This window comes from Monodelphis domestica, chromosome 3 (genome assembly GCF_027887165.1).
Source record: "Monodelphis domestica isolate mMonDom1 chromosome 3, mMonDom1.pri, whole genome shotgun sequence".
NCBI lineage: Eukaryota > Metazoa > Chordata > Mammalia > Didelphimorphia > Didelphidae > Monodelphis > Monodelphis domestica.
In genome coordinates, this window is record NC_077229.1 from 387698554 (window position 1) to 387722292 (window position 23739).

Genomic DNA, 23739 nt, shown 5'->3' on the forward strand with positions numbered 1-23739 from the left:
GAGCTGAAATTTGCACACTATTTCTACTTCACTAACAGCACAACAGAAAATCTAATCAAATTATATTTGCTCAAAATATGAAAACTTTTGTCTCTGCTCCCTATCATTTTCTCTGGATTCTGAACATGTTAGCGATACTATGGTAATAGTGCATCTGACCAAGGTAGTCAATATAAGCGGCTTCACTTCTAAAAAAGGAATGCTAGATAGATCATAAGAGGACAATTCTGCTGCTATTGTTACTCTGGACATCCTCTATCAACCAGTGGGTACATGGTACCTAGCTTAAGGGAATCTAACCAGGAGGCATAAGTATTATTTAAAACATTTTATTTTTCCTTAAGATTCTCAGGAACCCAGGACAATCTACTTATCAGGGTATTTTAGTTTTTGGCAAAAAATTGTCAGTAAAACCTTGGTATTCCATTAAAGAAGTTACATGGTATAGTAGAAAGAGTATTAAACTTGGAGTCACAGGACCCAATTCTTTATTTATTTGTTTGTGTGTTCATTTATTTATTTATTTATTTGTTTGTTTGTTTTTGGTGCTCTTTTCTTTTTAAATTTTGAATTCTAGATTCTCTCATTGCCTCCCTTACCCTACCCAATGAGAAGGAAAACAATATATCAAGTATACATGTAAAATCATGCAAAACTTTTTCCCATTAGCTATATTTTGTTTTGTTTTGTTTTAAAAACCCAATTCTGAATCCCATCTCTGTCACTGCTATCTGACTTGGTTTGAGTAAAGTTTAACTTCTCTGAGTCTCCAAAATGAAGGGATGGACTAAATGATTTTTAAGGTCTCTTCCAAGTCTACATAAATTACTATGAATTTTGGACAACTGCTACCTCATCACATTTATCCACTAAGCAAAAAGATTTGCCTGACTATTGAACTACAGATTTTAGGACTGATAAGATCTTAGTGATCACAAAAACCAATCATCTAATTTTATAGAAAAAGGAAACAGACATAGGGAGATTAATAACTCAGAAAGGAAATTCATTTGTTTTCATTTCTTTCAAAGAATCTTTTTGTAAAGAAAAATAAGGATTTATGAAGATATTTTAATGAAATTTTTCACAAAGTATGTATTTTAAGGATAGAGTAGGCAAAAAAGGAATAGTGAGCTAAGAAAATAATTTATAAAAGTATACCACTTAAAAATTAAACTTTTCTCTTAGTTTAAAAACACCTTCATTCCCATTAAAAATTGCACAAAAACACAAATTAATGTCTAGACAAAAATGAAGCACTATTGAATATCACAATAAATTTAGCCTTCTACATTAATAGTCATTTCATCTCTCATTAATATAAAGGCATAAGATGTTTTACTTCTCCAAATATTACAATGAAATATAAAACTGAAATATTATTCAATTAGAAAACTGAGAAAATACTGAATGAAGTTCCTTTGAAATTCCACTATCTAGGACACTATTCTAATATCACTGTTTTGGAGCTTACTAATATGCAGAGAGCACTGAAAACCTAAAATGCCCCCTTATCCTCCCATTTTCAATGAATCCAAGATTTCTAACTTGAAGCATTCTTCTTCCTCCACAAGAAAGAAATTAAGTAAAATTGTGCTATTCTGCCAAGAAAATGTTGATTGTTTACTAGCACTTGTTCTACTAGAAATTACAATTTCCATCAATTTATAAGCAGCTAATGATCATAATAATTGAATATATTACAAAAGATTGACATCACATACACTCAAATTTTAATCAAGCCAAAATCTAAATGTTGAAAAATCCAACATATTAAGTCATGATGACTTACTAAATCAAAAGAGCTGCTTGTGCAGAATTTTTTTAGTTCTCTAAACCCACCTACCTGCTTCATTTACATTTAAAAAAATACTTACCGTAGCTTTGTCAAGTACTTTAATGGAACATGGCTCAGCCACATTGTGTTTCCGAAGCGCTTGTTCCAATAGCTGTAAAGGAGGACGCTCCCATTTTCCAAAAACTACTAAGTCTATGTCACTATACAAAAGAGAGAGCACATATGTCAATAAAGCAAGCAATAAATATATTTCATTTTTATTCTAAAAGTAGAAGAACATAATATTTAGCTTGAATAAACCATTCACTTTTTTTTAGGAGCATAATATAATTCTATTACTTTTCCTCACAGGTAAAAAGCAGTTTATCTCCTATTGTAAAATGATGACATGGAATAGAAATGGTTTTCTAAACATTCTATGGATATAATTTTAAAACAGAACAATATCTTCAAATTCACACTTCTGTGCTCTCTACGGATTATGGCATTTTTCTAAGTCAAATTCACTTTTCATTAATATAATTTGAGATGTCCCTGGGTTATCTAGAATTCTCATAAATTTCAAAGACTGTCTTTCCTTTAATTTGCAAATAGCACTTGTAGATCAGAACAACAGACATTAACTTTTAAAAATCAAAATTTAAATGTAATATTTTATGCAATTATGCACCAAATCTTATCCGTTATTATGGATAAAAAGGGCTATGGTGGGGAAAATAAAGAATTATAAAAACTCTTATCAACTGAATTATAATTAAATGACAGAGTTTTCATTTTATAAATAAGAAAGCTGGAGCTCTAAGCAAAAATTATAATAACAAAACTGTGAAACCCCACAATATTTCATTTCTTATAACCACCCTCTGTTCTTTACTAACTTTTGATTTGGCTGTAATTATGTGATGTACAGTTCTTGAAACTAAAAAAAAGTAAATATGACTTTAAATTTTTCATGCACACAACAACACATTTAATGGGAATTAAGAAACTAAATAAGTAAAAAATTTAACTTAGAACTAACTTACCTAGTTGGAAGATAAAGCCCTGTACTAAAGCTGCCAAATATCTGAACCTGAAAGAAAAAGACATTCTCTTCTAAAATATTTCAAGCAATTCATTTATCAAAGTTCTGATTAAATTAAAAACTTAACATAAAAAGAAATAATTATTATTGGATACAAAGCCAAACTAGATTTTTTTAAAACCCTTACCTTCCACCTTAGAATTAATGCTATGTATTGATTCTAAGGCAGAAGAGTGATAAGGGTTAGGCGATGGGGGTTAAGTGACTTGCCCAGGGTCACACAGCTAGGAAGTGTCTGAGGCCAGATCTGAACCCTAGGATCTCCCCTCTCTAGGCCTGGCTCTCAATCCACTGAGCTACCTAGCTGCCCCCAAACTAGAATTTTAATAGTAAAACAAAGATCAAAATTAAATAACTAGTAAGAAAAATATTTTGTAATCTAAGAACACTCTTATTTTAATAATTTGCTATCTCCATTGTATGAATTCCTAATGGTCTCAAAACCAGAGAATTTGTCTTGTTGTTCCACTTAAATAATTTTAAAATGTATATTGAAATTTTTGAAAGCTCTCTGAAGAATATTTAAATAAATCAAAATAAATAACAATCTACTATATTAATAAAGAACATCCAAATGCAACATGTAATTTCTCTATAATAAAAATTTTAATGATGATTAACATTTATATAGCACCTTAAATTTGGTGAAATATTTTGTTTATTCAGTTAATCCTTAAAATAATTATGTGTTATCCTCATTGTAAAGGTAAGAAAACGAAGTCTCAAAAAGGTTAAGTCACTGGGCAAAGTCATACAAAAAGTGTCAAAAAGGATTCTGAATTGAGGCCTCTCATAATTTTAATTTTGCCAATCAGCATAAGAACTTGAATATGCTAGAAATACTGATACACTAGATTTTCATACATGTGATTGCGGAGTCAACATTAGTAATATCTGAAAAACCATGGAAAACAGAAAAAGTACCAGAAGGTTAGAGAAAAACAAATGTTTTGGTTTCCCCACTCCCTCCCCATCACCAACACTAACCCTCTCTTCCAAAAAAGCAGGGAAATCTATAAACTCTAGTAGGCTACTGAGCTTGACTTTGATTCCTAGGAAAATTCTATAATGGCACATTAAAGTTATGGTTGATAAAAGAGCCAGTATGACTTTATTAAAAATAGGTTATATCAGATTAACATTATTTCACTTTTTTATTGATTACTAAAAGAAAAAGAGGAATTCTTTATATATGTTTTACATGTATTTTAGCAAAGCTTTTGACAAAGTATCTAAAATTACTCAGGTGGAAAATATGGCAAATGCAGAAAATATAATGTAATTAGATGAATTCAAAACTGGTTGGATGTCCAGCTTTGAAAAGTAGTTGTTAATGGTTCAATGTCAGCAGACAAGAGTTCTTCAGTAGAGTACCCCAAGAATATGGACTTGACTCTGGGCTATTTATCACTCTCATCAATGACATGGATGAAGATGGAAGACTCATCAGATTTGTAGGTGACATTAAAATGGAAGGGGATTGCTAACATGCTGAATGAGTTAGGTTCTTAAAAATATGTTATCAGACTACACACTGGGCTAAATATAACAAAACGAAATTTAATAGAAATAAATGTAAATGTAATAGAAATTATGTAAATATTACATTAGCTGGATAAGTACAAGATATCAAGGAAGTGATGTTTTTGTCCAAAAGATATGAGGTTTTAGAGGACTATCACTATCACTCAGCAGTATTAACAGGGTTTTCAAAACAACTAATGCAGTGTTAACAGAGGAAAAAGAAAGTGAGAGACCCTCCATATTCTGTCCTGGTCATGTTTGTACAGCATGTTTATAGGGCAGGAAGTAACTGATATCTGGAATATTAAATTCAGTGCTAATCACTTTGGTTTTAAGGAAAATATTAATAAAATGGAGAGATTTCAGGGAAGGACAATCATTATTGTGAAGATCCTGGAAACCGTGTCTTGTCATAATTTGATAAAAGAACTGAAGATATTTAGCCAGAAGGGGTGGGGGTGGGGGGAGAGGGGAGAGGGGAGAGGGGAGAGGGGAGAGTGAGAGAGAGAGAGAGAGAGAGAGAGAGAGAGAGAGAGAGAGAGAGAGAGAGAGAGAGAGAGAGAGAGAGAGAGAGGGGAAGAGAAAGAGCAACTTGAATGGCTGTCAAGTCAAAAAGGTATTAATTTTTTTACTAATTGGCACCAGAGGGCAAATAAAATGGTTATAAATTTTTAAAAGTTTTATTTAGGCTTGACATGGAGGAAATCTGTAGCACTTTCAGGTGTCCAAAAGTAAAATTGATTGCCTTAAGAAATTAAGAAATAGTAGTTTGTCTTCTACTTGGAAGTCTTCAAGCAAAGTCTGGATAGCCACTAGTAAAGCATTTTATAGTGCAGATTCCTTTTAGTTATAGATAAGAAAAGAAAGCCACTGAAGTCCCTTCTAATTCTCAAATTCTAGGATGCCCTAAAAATTGGATAGGAAATAATTTAAAAGAATGATAAAATGACAAGAATATTTACAGACTATGCAAAAAGTTTCATTACACTCACATTATGCAATGCCATACGTGAGCATTAAAAATTAGTTTATTTTTAGACTGCTACAAAAATTATCTGTAAAATGAGTTATATATTAAAGAACTATATTAGACAGGCTAGACACTCAACGTTTAAGAGCCTTAAGTAATAAGAACAGGTTGATTAAATGCCAAGCTACTGTCTAGGCCAATAAAGTCTAAGTAGAAATGACCAATGTATTTATAAAATTTTACCTACATATGATTTTTCTCTAAGACAAAGAACACTATAATTTCAATAATTTCATGTAAATAAAAAATAAATTTATCTACTCAAGAAAATTCACCAATAAAAAATCAAAATCACTATGAATTCATTAAACTGACATGGGTTTGGTAGTAATTGACATTAGCAGTTTCCTTAATTTTTTTAAAAGATTTTTTAAAATTGGGAAAGCACAGGATTAGGGAAGGACAAAAAAATTCTCACTATGTATTTCAAAACTAAATGTTCTGGTGGAAAACCAATGAGATTCATCATTCAATTTTTTTTAAAAAGGGAATCATTAAGCATTAGCTTAGGTGGTTGGGTAAGAGTCAAAAATTAAGTCAATTATTCAGTAAAATTCTTTTTTTTTATAACATCCTACTAGAAGCCCAAGGAAAATATGTGTTGATAAAAGAGGTCTTTTTATATCAAAGGGAGAAAGGCAGTAAGACAGATAGCTGAACCAGTTAGAAAAATTCAAAAAATAACTCCCCAAAATAAAATGATACAGTAAGTTAATATTTCTTTTTACTGAGGAAGCATTTAGAAAAAATTCTCATTCTCAAGTTGTCCCTTCATATGGGTGAGGTCAAGAGAACAACTAATGATAAATATACAGGATGTTCCGGACCAGTGATGGTCAATCTTTTGGAACTTTTTTGGGACCCTGTGCCATGCCCTACCCACCCCATCCCCAAACTGAATACCTGTGCCCACCCCCAACTGCATGCTGCCCACCTCCCCCACTCCCAACTAAGTGCAGTGTCCCACCCACCCTGCATTCAGGGTGGGACCGGGGACAGGACTGAGCTCCATGGGGAAGCTCCAGCAGCTCATACCCGCCCCTTGTGTTTGAGGATGGGGCCAGGCTACCAGCCCCAGGCTGGCCACACTTGGGAGCCTGCATCCCTTAGGGCAGGAAGGGGTGTAGGTAAGAGGTCCAAGGGGCACAGCTACACTGCTACTTACTACTTTGGGGCTAGAGGGGCACAGCTGCACAACTGGCAGAGCTTAGCCCCTGAGATGGTGGAGGGAGGCTAGAATGCCCCACCCCCTGCATATGGGGGCAGGGCCAGGGTACCAACTGGCCAAGTCAGGGGCCTGCAGGTGCCCACAGAGAGGTCTCTGTATGCCACCTTTGGCAGATGTGCTATATAGGTTTGCCATCTCGGTTCTAGATTTTGTCTAAATATAGAAAAATCACTTTGATGGGATGATACTGAGTCAAGAGTTTTGAAGGAACTCAAGGGTACCACAGCAACTAATGTTGAAGAACTGGCAAAATGTCAATAATTTTCAAAAATATGAATGCTCTACAATAACCCCTGCAAAATGATGAAGCTCCATTTTCATAATGATTAAGGGAATGGACAAGTGAATGCTGAAGTAAAAAGACTTACTAAAAGGAATTTATGCCTGACTGATCTATTAAATTTCTTTGATATAGAAACCTTACATTTGGATAACTAGGTACAACTAATAAAAGTTTTTACCAGTAAAGGTTTTCTGAATAGCTATACATTAATTTCTTTTAATTAATATTTAAATGCTTGTTATATTCAAGATACTATGCAAGGCATTGGGGATACTCAACACCACAACCAAAGTGGAAAAAAAACGTCAGTCCATAACCACAAGAAGTTTACAAGATACATACTTTGTAAATTGATATTAAACATAAGATAATTTGAAGGAGAGATCACCAACAACTAGAAGGATTTTTAAAAGTATATTAACTGGGCCACGAATGAGCTAAGATTCCTAAGAAACTGTGAAAGAGTTTTGCGCAAGGGGGATGGGGGGGGGGGGGGATAGTATCTAACTTTGGGAAAGATAAATAAAGTCAGTTTGACAGCAATGCCACTGTATAATGTAAAGTTAAGTCTGGAAAATTAGGCTAGGACCAGAGCAGCAAGAGTTTTAAATGTAGGGCCTAGACTGTAATTTATCCTAGAGAAAAAAGGGAGTCACTGAAGACGTTTGAAAATATGAGGAATATGGTCAAACCTGTACATCAGGAATGTCACTTTGGCAGCTCTGTTTAGCTCCCCTAAACAATGGTTTAGGGGAAAGAAGACTAATTAGAAAGATATTGCAATAATCTAGAAAAGAAATAAGTGTGGCTTGAATACCAGGATGGTGAAAATATGAATGGAAATAAGGGAAGAAATTCAAGAGTTGTTAGTTAAACTTAGAAACTAGCTGGAAGGGTCGAGTAGTGTAGAGTAAGAAAAACCAAAGATTCAGTTTATAAACCTAAGTGACTAGAAAGATAGTGGTGTCTCCACCAGAAATAATGAATTCTGGAAGTGGAATAGGCTTAGTGAAGAGAATAATAGATAACCATTTTGGATGTATTGAGTGTAAGAGGCCTACATGATATCCAGACAAAAACAAACAGCAGGAAATAGCTAATGAGTGAGAGGAACCTAGAGCTCAGCAAAGAAATTAGAGCTAGAAGTTAATTTGAGAGTCATATGCAAGAAAACAATAGCTGAACCCAATAGAACTAATCACAAAGGAAAAAGGAATAAAAAGAAAGGGGAAGAGGACCCAAATAGAGACTTGGAGGAGGAAAGGAGGGAAAGGTGAGGAGATGCATAATAATCTAACAAAGCAAGATAAAAAGGAGAAGTCAAATAGGAAGGAAGAAAATCAGGAGAAAGCAACTTGATGTAAGCCAAAGAAGTATTCTAAGGGGAGGTGTAGTTAACAGTGTTAAAAGTTGTGAAGAGGTTAAGAAGAATGATGCAATTAAGAGACTATTAACCTATGAGAGAATAGTTCTAGGACATGGTAGTGGCAGAAGCCAAATTGCAAGGAGTCAAAGTGAGTGGGAGCTGAAGAAGTAGAGGCAATGACTGTGGATGTCTTTTTTCCAGGACTTTGACAATTAAAAAGAAAAACAACATAGGAAAAAGGGAATGTGGCATGTCAACTGAAGTTTGTTGTGGGGTTTTTTAAAGATGAAAACCACTCCAGCATGTTTGCAAGGAAGGAACTGATAAAGAGTTCAAACAGGAGAGAGAGGTTGACTAAAGATATGGTATCAAGAGCACAAAAAGATGTGGGTCTTAACAAAGAGGGCAACTTCTTTGTCATACTAGAGCAAAGGAAGAGAACATAGCATAAGAGAGAATGAGGACTTTGAATATAGAATAGGATATTAACAAAAAAAGAGTTTCAATTTTCTCTTTAACATAGTAATCAAGGGTCTCTGCTGAGGGAGCCAGGAAAAGGGTGATATAGAGGAAGAGAAATGATGTTTGAAATGACAGATGGGGCAATGTGACCAAGAAGCTATCAGAAAGAAATAAAAGAATTACCAGGCAGCAGTAAGACGTATTTTAAAAATATTTCATTACCATGCAATTGAGAAGACTGTTTTTAAAAAGTTAGATAAGAAAGAAATGGAAAAAAAGAAAGATAAAGAGGTATCTTGAATGGGGACTAGGAATACAGACTTAAACACAAAGAATCTATAATTTCATAAACATATGGTACTGTAAGGTACTAGGGCTCTATCCACCAAAGCTTCCTTCAATGGCTTATATTGCCTGAGAAAAACAGAGGTTAAGTGATTTTTACCAAGGTCTCAAAGAAAAGTGTCAGAAGTAGGATCTGAACAGATTTTCTGATTCCAAGACTGAATTCTCCTGACTTCAATCCCAGGACTCTGTCTACTATATCTCACTGCTGTTACTATAACTACTCCTATCTTCATGACTTATAAATGCTCAGGACAAATATGTACAGAGTACTATCTGAAGACTGATGTATTAAAGGCAAATAAAAACTAGTTTTACAATACAAAAATACAAATGACAAACTTACAGATCTGCTATAAGCTCCTTTAGAGTAGAAATCATACCTTAGACATCTTTTTATCTCTCTCACAGTGCCTAAAATAGTGCTGGGCATGTTAGAGGTAGTTCAGGATAGTTTAGTAAATAAAACTTTTAAACAACATCTAACACATAGAAGAGTTCAGGCTTATGCTCAGGCTCTTCTATAATTCTATTCTTACTGTATACTCTACTGTTTCTCATATGGCAGGCAGGTTAAAGGAAATTAAAATGTATGGAGAAGCCCTTAACTTAAAAAAAACCATACCTTTTCAGAAGATATCTGTTGGTAGCATTCTGACTGGAAAATGGGTCTGATTCTTTATGGTAATTATATTTTTAAGCTTACATTCACAGAGGTATGTACAGTAACATGAAGATACTATGGTTTGAAAATATATACTTACATCAGCTGTAGGCCAAAGATCTTTTATGACAGTTTCTATTCTTTTAACTACTTCTCTTCGCATAGCTGCTTCTTCGGGACAAGGAGACATGAAGTTATAAAAGTCAATTATTTCTTCATGAAGCCTGAAAGAAAAAAGGACAAAATAAAATCATTACTGTGAGTATAAATGGGCTTCCCAAGATCACTTAACAATATAATTAACAGTATTATTAAAGCTACATAAACAAACCATAAAAATAATTTTAAAGCCTATTGGTTATTTTGAACTTAAACATATAAACCATTTATTTTTAATAACTGGGACTAAACTAAAAAAAGTCACAAAAGTATTTGGTTCAGAAGTTAACAAGGGAAATGAGAAAGGTGGAGTAAAGGGGAAGGAAAAGAGGGAAGCAAAAAATGATACATAGAAAAGAAAAATGTGAATGGATACATGTTTGTATGCATACATACACACACATTTATCTATGGTAGGTAGTCACAGAATTCTAGGCAAACTACTTGTAGTCATTTCAAATTAGAATTGCTCAATAAAACTATACATCTAAATAAAAAATAAACATAAACAACAAAATTATTAAGCATCTAAAGGCATTTTCTCTAAAAGAAAACAACACTGTAGGGCAACAGCTGGAAATAAGTTAATTTACATAGGCATTATCTTACTTTTATGATTCTAAATCACACTCTGAATAGTCAGTCCAAAATAGGGATATTCCAAAAGGTTTACCCACCTCCACTTGTCACTCCTCCCTACCTCCAGCCATTTATCTTTCCAGTGAAAAATTTATGTCAGCACCTAATAGATCTCACCATTGGACTCTATAGGAAAGAAGTACTGATGCCAATTTAGCATCACAGATACCAAACAGATTAAGCTTGTCATTTTATTACAGATGTTAATTAAGATGTAGAAAAGAGAAAGGCAAACTATACTGCAGAATGTGTTAAATATATATTTAAAATTCATGTGCTTATATTGAAAATATATTTGGTAAATTTACAGATTCCACCACTACTGAAATAACTGGCAAAATAGGTATTACTCTCTGCCTTCGTTCATCAAATAAAAAAGAAAAGAAAATTCTTTAAATAGCACTTTTAAATATTGGGGTGGGAGGGGGGACAGCTGGGTGGCTCAGTGAATTGAGAGTTAGACCTAGAGACAGGAGGTCCTAGGTTCAAATTTGCCCTCAGACACTTCCTAGCTGTATGACCCTGGGCAAGTAAGTCACTTACCTCCCATTGCCCAGCCCTTACCATTCTGCCTTGGAACCAATACACAGTATTGATTCTAAGACAGAAAGTAAGGGTTAAAAAAAAAAGTTGGGAAAAGCAGGAACCATACTGATAAAAACTGGGAATGTCTGTGGGTTATAGTATTTTAGTAATCCAGCTTTAAGGTCACCAGAAGTTCAAAACTGCTTGAGTAATAAATGTCAATACAGTTTGTTCATGATTTAACAAAAATGATTATAGCATTTTGAATTGTAATTAAACTGAATAAAATTTTTGTTAGAATGGAAATAAGCAACATTTAAATGTAAACACTACTCTAAGGAAGTTAGTTTAGAAGCATAAGTCAAATTTTTATAGATTTTTTTTATTTTTAAAAAGTGCAGAAGAGCAATGAGATCAAATAGTTTTTTGTTGGGGTTTTTTTGTTTTTTGTTTTTAATAAACCCTTATCTTCTGTCTTGGAACCATTGGTTCCAAGGCAGGAAAGTGGTATGGGCTAGGCAATAAGGGTTAAGTGACTTGCCCAGGGTCACACAGCTGGGAAGTGTCTGAGGTCACATTTGAACCTAGGACCTCCCGTCGTCTGTAGGCCTGGCTCTCAATCCACTGAGCTACCCAGTTGCCCCCCAGAGATCAAATAGTTTTAATGTATTTCTTATAATAGATTTTATTTTAATATTTAACCATATAATTTATCAGGTAGAAAGCAATTTAAAGGTACTTTGTATCATGTTTTATAGGTAATATAATATATTTAACATCATATGGAAACTACCCAAGTAGAAAAAATTAACAAGTTAATTATGAACCTATAGAAATATCTTTAAATAAGTGATGTAGCAGAGTAGAGAACAGAGTACTGCACTTGGATTCAGATCCTACCTGTGACATATCTCAAAGAGAGTATGACTCCTAAAGAAGTTTATCTTTCCTCTTGGTTCCAAGTAAATCTGAAGGAATTGTCAAACAAATCATAGAAACCTGTGATTTCCTTTGGTGTAAAATATTTCCAGAAAGTAAAATTAAAGATCCTTAATTTTTTCACTTAAAATGATCCTATCTTTATTAAATTAATTAGTGATTATGAAGAATAGCTAGGTGGTACTAACACAAGAATCAAACTCAAGAGATCTTCCTTCTCCTACTTGCTACTACCTATATGACTTTAGGCAAGTCGCTTAAAACCTGAGACATGTTAGACATAGTTCCCCCATTGGTAAAATGGAATCAAACGTGTCCTAACCCTAGCTTGAAGGGGTGGTTCAAGGATAAAAATAACTTTTTTATCCTCGTTTTTAACAAAATCAAAATCCTTTGTTTTTAAACAAAAATGTTTGTTTAGCAAACATTTACTCAGTGCAATGAATGAAAGTCAGTAAGTATTTTGGAAATAGTCTTAAAACATTATATGATTCAAAGTATCAATTATTGTTATTATAACTTTAATTAGTTAGCACTTGACTAGTTGAAGCATTCTAGAAATCCATATTTCATTGATGTTTGAAGTAAAAGGCAGACAAATATTTGAACTCAAAAATCAAATTAACAACCAAAAACTAGGAATAGAGGGAACTGAGCATATGACAAATTCAGTAAAATTTGTTATAAGTATCAACCAGTGCGAGAGTTCTATTTTAATCCATTGACCCAAAATCTAAAAATTTCTTAAACTTGCTACTTTGCCTTCAAGATAATAAAAATATAAGTTTGAAGAAGAAAAAAAAATACGCTTTGCCTCTAGACTAGCATACCATATTTAGCTAGCTTTCAGAACAAAAATTACATTACTTTTTTGATTGCTGCCTCTTTAAATTTTAGTATTTTGACAACCAATTCCTGACCAATATGTCCTTTTTTCCAAAATCATTTGCACTATCTTACACGATAAACTATTTGTGAAGTATCTTTTTGTTCCTTTGACTCTGGATGCTCTCTGTTAAGCTTTGTTTATTAGGGGCAGGTTGGGGGAAAGAGAGAAGAGATTACTGGGAAGAAATCTTTCTATTTTTTTTCTTAGCTAAAGTTAAATACAGATAATTTGAACTTTATATGAAACTCTAGCACAGTGGTTCTCAACCTTTCTAATGCCGTAACCCCGCAATACAGTTCCTCATGTTGCGGTGATCCCAAACCAAAAAATTATTTTGGTGGCTACTTCAAAACTGTAATTTTGCTACAGTTATGATTCAGAATGTAAATACCTGATATGCATTATGTATTCTCATTGCTACAAATTGAGAGGTTGAGAACCGCTGCTCTAGCAAGATGGCAGAAGTAACTCTTTGTAAACTTCTTCAACACAAAAACCTCAAAGGAAAGAAATTATGAATTAAATATGAATAAATTATAGCTAAATACAAAAGATGTGCCAAAGATCTCATGAGTTAACAACAGGAATCTTTCATTCTATAGAGCTCTCTGCACCACTACACTCAATCAACGATTAAATGTCTGCCTCAATAAGCACAACATCAAGCTCCCAAGTTTGTGACTCAGGGGACAATCATGGGAACTCCTTCCCTGCAATGGTAGTGACTTTCCTTCTTCTCCACACATAGCCTAAAAAAAGTATTAGGCATTGATTCTGCTCAGTCACAAGAAGAGAAGGGAGAATGGGGGGGCAGGGGGCACCCTGACCTTAAGAATTCAGGCTGGCCTGAAAACATGGGTGTGGAGTACTCACAGCCAAAGGGCAGATAGAAGTAGGGTAATAGGACCAGAAACCAAGTTGAAACTAGGCCTACTTCCTCCTAGCTTACTCATAGAAAGGATCTGATCTCACAGCCCCTAGTGGGAAGAGGGGGAAGCAATCTATTAAATCAACCTTAGAGGAGTTTGTGAACCTGTGGAACAGGAACTGGCAAAAGAGTGAAAGGAATATATGAAAACTGATGAAACACTAAAATATCAAGAGAGAAAAACTGAATAAAAACCTAGCTAACATGCAACTGAAACTGAGACAACCTAAAAATAAAAGGAAGAATGAATAACCTTGAGAAGGGAAAACATTTTGAATACTCAATAAAAAAAGAACCAATATTGCCTAGTGCAAGATACTCCTGTGATCTCCCTACATATCATGGAAAGACAGTAAAAAAAGTCTAGAAATGACTTGAAAGAAGTAAAACTATTAAAAAAGAAAATAAGAATAAATATTTACATCAAAAATTAGATTTCTTAAAAGTAGAATTTTAAAACCTAAGTAATGAAGAAAAAAATGAATTTTGGAACAAGAATCTTTCCAAAGTAATAGAAACTGAGAAAGAGAATAACAAATACAAAAATACTGAAGTGTAAGAAAATCTGGTGGAAAATTTGCAAAAGGTATCCATAACAAAAAATGAATTCTATATAAACTAAAGTGAATGACATCAAAGATATGTTCAGTGATATTCTATATTCTATCAAATAAGTAAAAAAATAATTATGCCAAAAATTAAGAAAAAACACATGACTAGATTTAACTTTTTATGAGACAAAGTGTTAATGTCTAACCCTGAGAGGAAGAAAGGACAAAAAAATTAAACTACAAACCATTATAACTAATAAACATTTGTTATTTTTTTAATTCTAACAAAAAGACTTCTACACCCAAAACTTATTCATTATGATTAAGTTGGATATTCATAGACTCAAACATGGTTTACCATTAGAAAAATGGTATCATTATTTATTTAAAACAGAACATTCCAAACAATATTATTATAGAAAAAGCTTTTGACAAAGTACAATATAGATAATTTTAAAAGACATTTAAAAATCAAGTAAGTATTATTTGTAATAAGGAAACCTCAGCTTTCTCAATACAAGAGAAAATAAACTAAGCAGGCCTTCTTTCCCTAACTTTTATATGACACAGTTTTAGAATGTTAGCAGTGGCAACAAGAAAAGAGGAAAGAAATTAAAAGCATAAACCCAGGCAAAGGAGTGACAAAACTACATTTGATTTGTTCAAGGAGTGATGTTGTACTTAAGATAACCCCAGGGAATCAAAGAATACAACTGAAATGAATAATTTCAGTAAAAGCAACAGGATGTAAAATAAACCCACCAAAATCAACAGCATTTCATTATAGTACCAACAAAATCCAGAAGGAAAAATCAGAAAAAAGAAATCCCATTCAAAATAATGACTATATAGTATATATCTGCAGACATCTATCAAAGTATATTCAAGATCTATAAAACTGCAACTTTTTATGGAACTACAAAAAAATTTAATGACAAATATTCATTCAGGGATATTCATTGCCCAGGGTTGGTCCAAATGAATGTAGCAAAAATGGCAATACTACCTAAATTATATTTTTATGTTTAAAGTGCAGATGCTATAGGGTCAATTCCAGACCAGTGCAATAAAGCAAGTCTCACAAATTTTTGGTTTCCAGTGAACAAAAAAGTTATGTTTGCATTGTACTGTATCCCATTAATTGTGCAATTTTAATGCTGTCAATAAAACAATGTACATACTTTAAAAAACAAACGCTTTATTGGTAAAAAATGCTAACTATCAGGTGAAGTCTTGATGTTACTGAGTGCTCAGAGTCATGGCCTAACTTTCTTGACTTTTCATATGTTCCACTCACTAAAATCATTTCTAGCTTCTGATTTCAAGTGATCACTTAGAGGCTTATTAATAATAATAAGTAGGGATACTAACTGGCCTAATTTCAATATTGTTGTGCCTTAGAGAGAAAAAGAAAAGAGGGGAACATCTGACTGGAAGAGTAGTCAGAAAACACACATTTATCAATTGAGTTTGCCATCTTAGATGGCTGTATCCTTGGCAGCCCAAAATAATTACAATAGTAATATCAAAAATCACAGATCACCATAATAGACATAAAAGAATGAAAACGTTTGAAACATGAGATTTACCAAAAAGTGAAAGATATAAGCACATGCTGTTGAAAAAAGAGCACCAAAAGACTTTCTTGCCACAAGGTGGCCACATACTTTCAATACATGTTAAAAACACATTATCAGCAAAGCACAATTAATGGAGGTATTCCTGTACCAAGAGAGCTACATTATAGTACTTGACAAAAACAATAAAATTCATTGTAGAGACAATCTGGACACCAGTCTGCTGAAGGAGAGACAAGTTGGCCCAAACTGGAAGTGGGAGGTCAAAGCTCCATAACTCTAGACCAGGCTAAACATAAGTAGCCCCTTTATTAGAGCCTGGGAGACCAAGTATTTCTTTTAGCTGATTGGTGCTGGATAAATATCGAAAAGTGAATCAGTGGAAAAGATCAGATAATCAAAAATCACAATCTTATTAACCCAGTTTTCAATATATGATTGAAAACAGATCTGACAAGAAACTCCCTATTTGACAAAACTGTAAAGTAGTTTAGTTAAAATTAGGCATAAATCCACACTTAGACCATATACAATAATAAGCTTTAAATAGATACATGACCTGATTATGAAAAGTCACACCATTAAAAAAAAATTAAGGGAATCAAATACAAGAGTCTTTCTCTAGCTCACTTTACAGATGAGGAAAATGAAGCAAACAGGGTTAAACGACTTACCCAGGAGTCACAAAACAAGTAAACATCTGCAGCCAAATTTGAATTCAGCCCTTCCTAACTAACAGGCTGGGCATTCTACCCACCAAGCCACCTAGCTGCCCTTCTGATACATTAATGTGATGTAAAATTACATACCCATCACTTCCATACTATTAAGACTAAAAGCCTTTAAAATAGAAACTACAGGGGCAGTTAGGTGGCTCAGTAGATAAAAAGTCAGGCTTGGAGACAAGAAGTTCTGGGTTCAAATCTAGCATGAGACACTTCCTAGCTACGTGACCCTTGGCAAATCATTTAACCCTAAAAGTCCAGCCCTTACTGTTCTTATGCTAGAGGGCCAATATTCAGATATAACTAAATACAGACACTTGAGAAGACTTTTACTAATTGATACAAAATGAAGAGACTAAACCAGATAAATAAGCATAATAATTACAATGATGTAAATGGAATGAACCAAAAAACATTAAAAAGTGAATGCTATGATTAAGTTTGTTCCCAAAGAAAAGTGAATGCTATGATTAAGCTTGTTCCCAAAGAATGCACTTCCTTAGCTTCTAGGTAGAGGTAGGGATATGTGCTACACATAATCTTGATCTTGGTTGTTATGATAGATAACTGATAGCTGAATTGTTTTCCCTCTTACTCTTTGGTATTAGAGAAATATTTCTGGGAGGGAAGAATACACTGGAAAATGAAGGTGATGCAAATACAAAAGATATCAATAAAAATTTAAATTTTTCTAAAAGTATCATTTTGAAATCGGAAGGCAAGTCATGTTCCTTATAGGAAACGAATCGTGTCATCGTAGAGTTGCAGAAATATAAACTATTACTGTTATTAATAGCAAAGAAGAGTATTAAGCACTGTCAGATAGTTACACAAGACTTAAAAAGAAGGTAAATTTCAAAAATTTCAAACACAAAAAGGGCTACAAAGTCTTATTAAAAAACAAAGGACAGGGAAAGCAGATGGATAGTAGGCCAAGCTTAAAGATGGGAGCGTTCAAATCTGGCCTCAAACACTTTCTACTTGCATGTTTCTAGGCAAGTCACTTAAACGTAATTGTATAGCCCTTAATGCTCTTAGAAACAATATTTAGTGTTGATTCTAAGAAGTTATGGGTTTAAAAAAAGCTAGTAATAACAGAAAGAGATAATTCTAAAAAATGAAAAATTATTGATAAAAATGATTAACTATCCACAATAAGAAATTCTCTAGCAAAACCAACAGCTTCATAAGGAGCTTTCCTGTAAGTTTAAGATGCCTCATCCTCAAAATATAACTATATACAATACAAATATAATATATAACATATATTATGTATGTGAACTCAGGTGCACACTCCTAACCTATCTATTTAAGCCTCTCCCTTATCCCTCATACAACTAAACTTTTAGAAAGAATAGTATATGCTTGTTGTATCTACTTCCTAACTATATGCTCACTAATGATATTCTTAGCTCAAAATCTACACTATGCTTTTGTTCTCAAACTCTTTTTAGAATAAGACTATGGACCACCCTATCATTTGAGTACCCTTTTCTTCCTTGGCTTCCTATTTCTCCTCAACCTTAAAATACAAATACTTCCCAAATTACTATTTTTGGTCTGAGTCCCTTCTCTTTCTATTCGCTTACTTATTGATCTTAATTAGATGCCACTTTTTCCATGAAGCCTTTCCTAATCTTTCTTAGCTTCAAACTGAAATGCTTCAAATTTCTTAAGACCTCTTTGGGTATAGTTTAACCCCTTTGAACTTATATACTCTTTTTTGTATCACATAGTTAGCTACTTACATATTTTTCATGCTCACTACTTCCATACCATTGGATTAAATGCCTTTAAAGTAGAATCTATAGAGGCAGTTAGGTGGCTCAGAGGATAGAAATATAGGCCTGGTGAAAGGAAGTTCTGAATTCTAATCTATCCTTTGACATTCCCTAGCTATATGACTCTTTGACCAGTCCTTACTGTTCTTCTAACTGATGACCAATACTCAGGACTGAATTCAAGACAGATGGTATGGGTTTGTTTTTTTTTTTTAAACGAATGGAATCTATCAAATCTACCTTTGTATCTCTGGTGCCTAGCATAATGCTTTGCACATAGCATTTGTTAATAACTAGTTTGTCAGAGTGAAAAAGACAAATACAAAAGTTCAAAACAGGACATAAAACTAAATGAAAAACACAAGAATGACAGATAAAAATCTAGCATGAAAAAAGCTTCATAGTGTAACAACTTGATGAGAGCTAGAAGGTACATAGAGGATATCAAGTCTAACACCAAATGAAAATAGGAGATAGATGAGGAAACTAAGGTACACAAATTAAGTAACTTGCTCAGTATCAGTCAATAAGTTTTTATACAGAATTTTGAACTCAAGCCTCCTTGAATCCAAGTCTAGCACTCTAACTGCACCACTCAATCCTGAAGAAACTGAGATTTATATTTTAAAATGGTAAGACTTTTAAGGGGCCATTTTCAGGTAAATGCAAGGCATAAAAGAAATACAAACACATATATGCAGCTTTCTTTACAAATTTAATGTTAAAAAAAAAAAGACTGACTAAAAGAAGACTTATATTTTCTATTTTCACTGTTAAGATAAATTGACCAAACTAAAAGGAGAGAACAAAGCTTTTGATTAGTCAGACAACAAACATTTTTAAGTGCCTACTATATGCCAAGCACTATGTGAAATACTGGGAATACAACAAAGACCCCAAAAAAATGGTCCCTACTCTCAAAGAACTCACAATCTAATGTTTCTAAATGGGAACTGAAGTACACAATAGGTGCAGTGATATTGGAAATAAGCAGCTGTTCTAATGAGTTCAAAGCTCTCCAATGAATGAATTATATGAAAGGGTGATAATATGTAGCCTGGTTTATTTAGCATGTAAGACTCACAAGGAGTGAAGTACTATAAATATTATCCTTAATTTATAAGGAAATAAATATCAGATAAATTAACTTCCTTAGATAAAATGCTAAATCTATCATTCAAACCTACAGTAGGTACCTCCTGATGAGTTCAAAATTCTTTTTACTACTGTCTGAAAATTGAATATGTATAACTACCAAACAACCATTTGTATAATACTGAAAAATGGAAGATTTATCAAATAAAAATAGGACAAATGTTACCTCTACCTTCCAGAAATTAGTCTGACAAATATAGTATACCTTAACTTTAGCAGGACATTTAACAGTGTTAAAGATCAAGCTTTGGAAATGAAAATTTTTCTTTAAAGAGGATTGACTTAGATATGGATGAGAAAAAAATTTGAATTAAAATCTTACACAACTTTCTATGGGGAAATGACATAAATCTTCAGAATTGTAGGCAATTCCATAAGAGATATTCATAAATAGCCAAAGTTTGTGCTAAAATCAAATGAACTAGAGATTGTGATTTGAGGGAGAAAAGAGAGGGAAGCAATAAATGATCAACTAGAACACCACTAGGACTTTGTGAGGATGAAATTCATGACTGGAATATGGATATAGATTGGAATTTTTTTTTTTAAACCAGAGTCATGATTTCACTAGTAAAGAGAATTCCCAATAAGGAAACTCCGGCAAGATCTAGTAGATTAGCATTTGCTCTATAATTTATTGTCTTGAAGAAATCCCTGGATAACTTTGTGAGATTAAATTGCACAGGATCATAAAGAAGTATATATGTTAGAGACAGAATTTAAACCATGATCTTCTGGTCTCCAAAGTTGGCGCATTATCCACTTGATACCACATTGCATATCTCTTTGAATGGGCATACTTTGAGAGAGGGTAAAAAGGGTGGGAGAATGAAATAAAATGCTTTATTAAGAATGTGGACTGATGTAGGGACATCCAGGAATAAAAATGGTAAATGGTGGAGAGCATTTGAGTGAAGATCAATGGAGGGAGGAACAAATCATTTTTTCATCAGAATATCCATATGTAGACAAAATGAGGAAATAAATGAATCCAGGAAAACACATCACAATCCTGACACAGAGGCATAATATACTAGTGAGAGGGGAATTTTAAATATCCAGACATTTGTTGTAACTGTTTTTGCCAAAAGAAATGCAGCTATGTTTCTTGACTTACCTTAATGAAAATTACATCCTTCAAAAAAATGGAGGCGCCAATAAGGGGAAATCATATTCTGGATATTTTTCTCACCAAAAGAGAATAACATACTGAGTTGGAAATGACAAGAACACCAGTGACAAAGAAAAACAGGAAAGTCAACAATAACCTGATATGAACCCTAATTTTTTAAGAGATATGAACCCTAATTTTTTAAGAGCAGTTTTCAAAGAGTTCTGAGGAAGAATGAGTTAGATCCTCTGGTCTAAAAAAAATCACAGAATAAATCAAACCAAAAGACTGACCACTCTCAAACGTGAAATCCTAAATTTGCAAGGGGAAATAATTCCAATGAGGAAGAAAAATAGGAATTATGTTATTGATTGGCTCGATGTAGATGCACAAAGAACTCACCAGTCAATTTAGGTACATACATTATGGGAGTGAGGGAGAGGAAAGAAGGAGACAGACAGACAGACAGACACAGAGAAAGACAGACAGACAGAGAGAGAGAGAGGAGGGGGGGGGGGGAGAGAGAGAGAGAGAGAGAGAGAGAGAGAGAGAGCTGCTTCAATATTAGGAAAACTAACAATGTAACAGACTATATCAAAATAATGAAAATCACATGATTTTACAAATAGATGTAGAAAAGATTTTTGACAAATTACAATACTGATTTTTTAAATTATAAAGCATGAGAATAAAATCAAGAGCTAACTCTAAAACTAAACAATGCTAAGTGTTTCCATTGAAATCAGGGGTAAAGCAAAAATGTCCACTGTCACCACTATTCTTTGATATAGAAATGCTAAATACTGAAATAAGATAAAGAAATTGAGAGAAAACTTGAGCAAAGAAGGTGAAAAATTATTGATCTTTGCAGATTACATGTTACCTTAGGGAATCTGAGAGTTTGAACAAATAATTCATCAGAAATATGAAATAATATTAATAAAATAATGGCATCTAAAATAAAACATAAAATATTCTATAAATATAACGAGACAATCTGCAGAAATAAATGAAGATTTTTAAAATGAGACCAATAAATATTCATAGTTGGACAATTCTAGTATAATAAAAATGACGATAATACCTAAATTAGTTTATACACTGAAATTAGTAGGGTACCCTGAGGAGTATGGATGTTGAAATCCACCAAAGGATACCTCAGTCCCCTTTTAGTACAGTAAGGCAGTTGGGCCTTATCACACTGGGCCAGAGCACAACTCGGTATTCTAAACAGTTGTTGATGTAAAAACTAACAGGTTTATCAGTAAAACAAAAGGTAAGTAGGGAGGATTTAGGAATGGAAGGAGGGTGCCTTAATCAAGAAGGTCTCTCACTTCCCTCTTACCTCTACCTTCACCACAAGGTGAAGCCTTCAGTTTCTTGATGCTCCCTTTCTCTAGATGTATGAGTTCAACCCAGCTGAGTCAGGCCTGAGGTTGACCCCTCAGCCCTCACACCAACAACTGACTCTGGACAAAGACTTTCTTTGTCAGGGTTGAGAGTAGGTAGGATCTTCTTCAGGTGTATTTCTTCTTGGGAGAAAAGGTACTCCCAAAGGAAATCAAAAAGTTTCCCTTCTCTCACAGGCTTGGAGCAGAGATCAACTCCTTTATCTCTCAGTTCCAGGACAGGAAGAATATAGTTGGTCTTTGCTCCTTCAAAATGTCTCATCCCACATTCCAGAATCTTTTCTCTAATGTTCCTAGCATGCAGTCATGCACAAACCAACTTTTACTTTACTTAAATTCATTTCTATTTCTAATAGTTCTACCATAACAACATATAGTGCCATGGTAAACTACTAAAAGATCACTTTATAGAACTAGACAAAATAATTTTTAAAATTCATTTGAACAATAAAAAAATTAAAGGGAAAGGAGTCAAGTAGTATTGTGTCTCGAACTATACTATAAAGAAGTCATAATCTAAAAAATTTGGTACTGGTTAAAAAATAGAAATTTTGATCACTAGAACAGAACAAAAAGGATCAGAAGAAATTAAATATTAGTAGTGTAGTGTTCAATAAGCCTGAAGTCATCAATTCCTGGTGTAATAATTGCTTATTTGACAAAAACTGCTGGGAAAGTTAAAAAACAATCTGGAAGAAATTAGGTTTAGATCAATATTTGATACAATATTCCACAATAAATTCTAAATGTACATATGACATAGAGATAAGAGGTCATATTGTAAATAAATTGGAAGAGAAGGAAAGAAGATACCTTTCACAATTGTTGATAACAAATTCCTTGACAAGAGCTAGAAGATTATGATAAAAGAAAAAATGAACAACTCTGATTACATAAGATTGAAATGGTTTTGCTCAAATAAAATGAATGCAATGAAAAGTTAAAGAGAAAAGTTAACTGAAGAAAATCTTTGCAGCAAATTGCTCTGATAAAGATCTGATATCCAAGGAAAACAATAAGAATTTATCCAAATACATAAAAACAAGAGCTATTCCCCAATTTTAAAAAAATCAATGTCATTTTCCAAAAAAATGCAAACTATCAACAACTATATTTTTTTAAAATATCTCCAACAAGAAGGTCTAGGCCAATGAAATTGCAATAACTTTCTTGAAAATTTTAGAACATATTAAAGATGTAGTGAAAATTTTGAAAAGTATTTGATGATTATAAAGAACCAAGAAGAATTTGCCAAGTATAGACTTACTCCCAGCAGGGTCCAAGATATATATATATATATATGTGTGTGTGTGTGTGTGTGTGTGTGTGTGTGTGTGTGTGTGTATACACATATATATTAAGACCTGTGGATAGACTGAAATCACAGGTATAAGCATATGTATCTTCTGACTATATATTTAGCAGATAGATAGATAGATAGATAGATAGATAGATAGATAGATAGATAGATAGATAGATAGATGGATAGATGAATGGATGGATGGATGGATGAATGGATGGATGGATGGATGGATTATTGCCTCTCCCCACTCCTGCCCCTTAGTTT

The 23739-nt window shown here is 33.3% G+C and overlaps 1 protein-coding gene across 3 annotated transcripts in view; it reads right to left on the reverse strand.

Annotated features, from left to right (window-relative positions):
- The window catches only part of TENT4A (terminal nucleotidyltransferase 4A), an 88432-nt gene that overhangs the window by 29420 nt on the left and 35273 nt on the right, over positions 1-23739 (reverse strand). For all 3 annotated transcript variants that reach the window (XM_007486800.3, XM_007486799.3, XM_001371500.5), the window contains exons 2-4: positions 9885-10008; positions 2824-2870; positions 1878-1998 (exon numbers count right to left, since the gene is read on the reverse strand). In XM_007486800.3, the coding sequence (XP_007486862.1) occupies positions 1878-1998; positions 2824-2870; positions 9885-10008 (292 nt within the window). The remainder of the gene's footprint in view (positions 1-1877; positions 1999-2823; positions 2871-9884; positions 10009-23739) is intronic.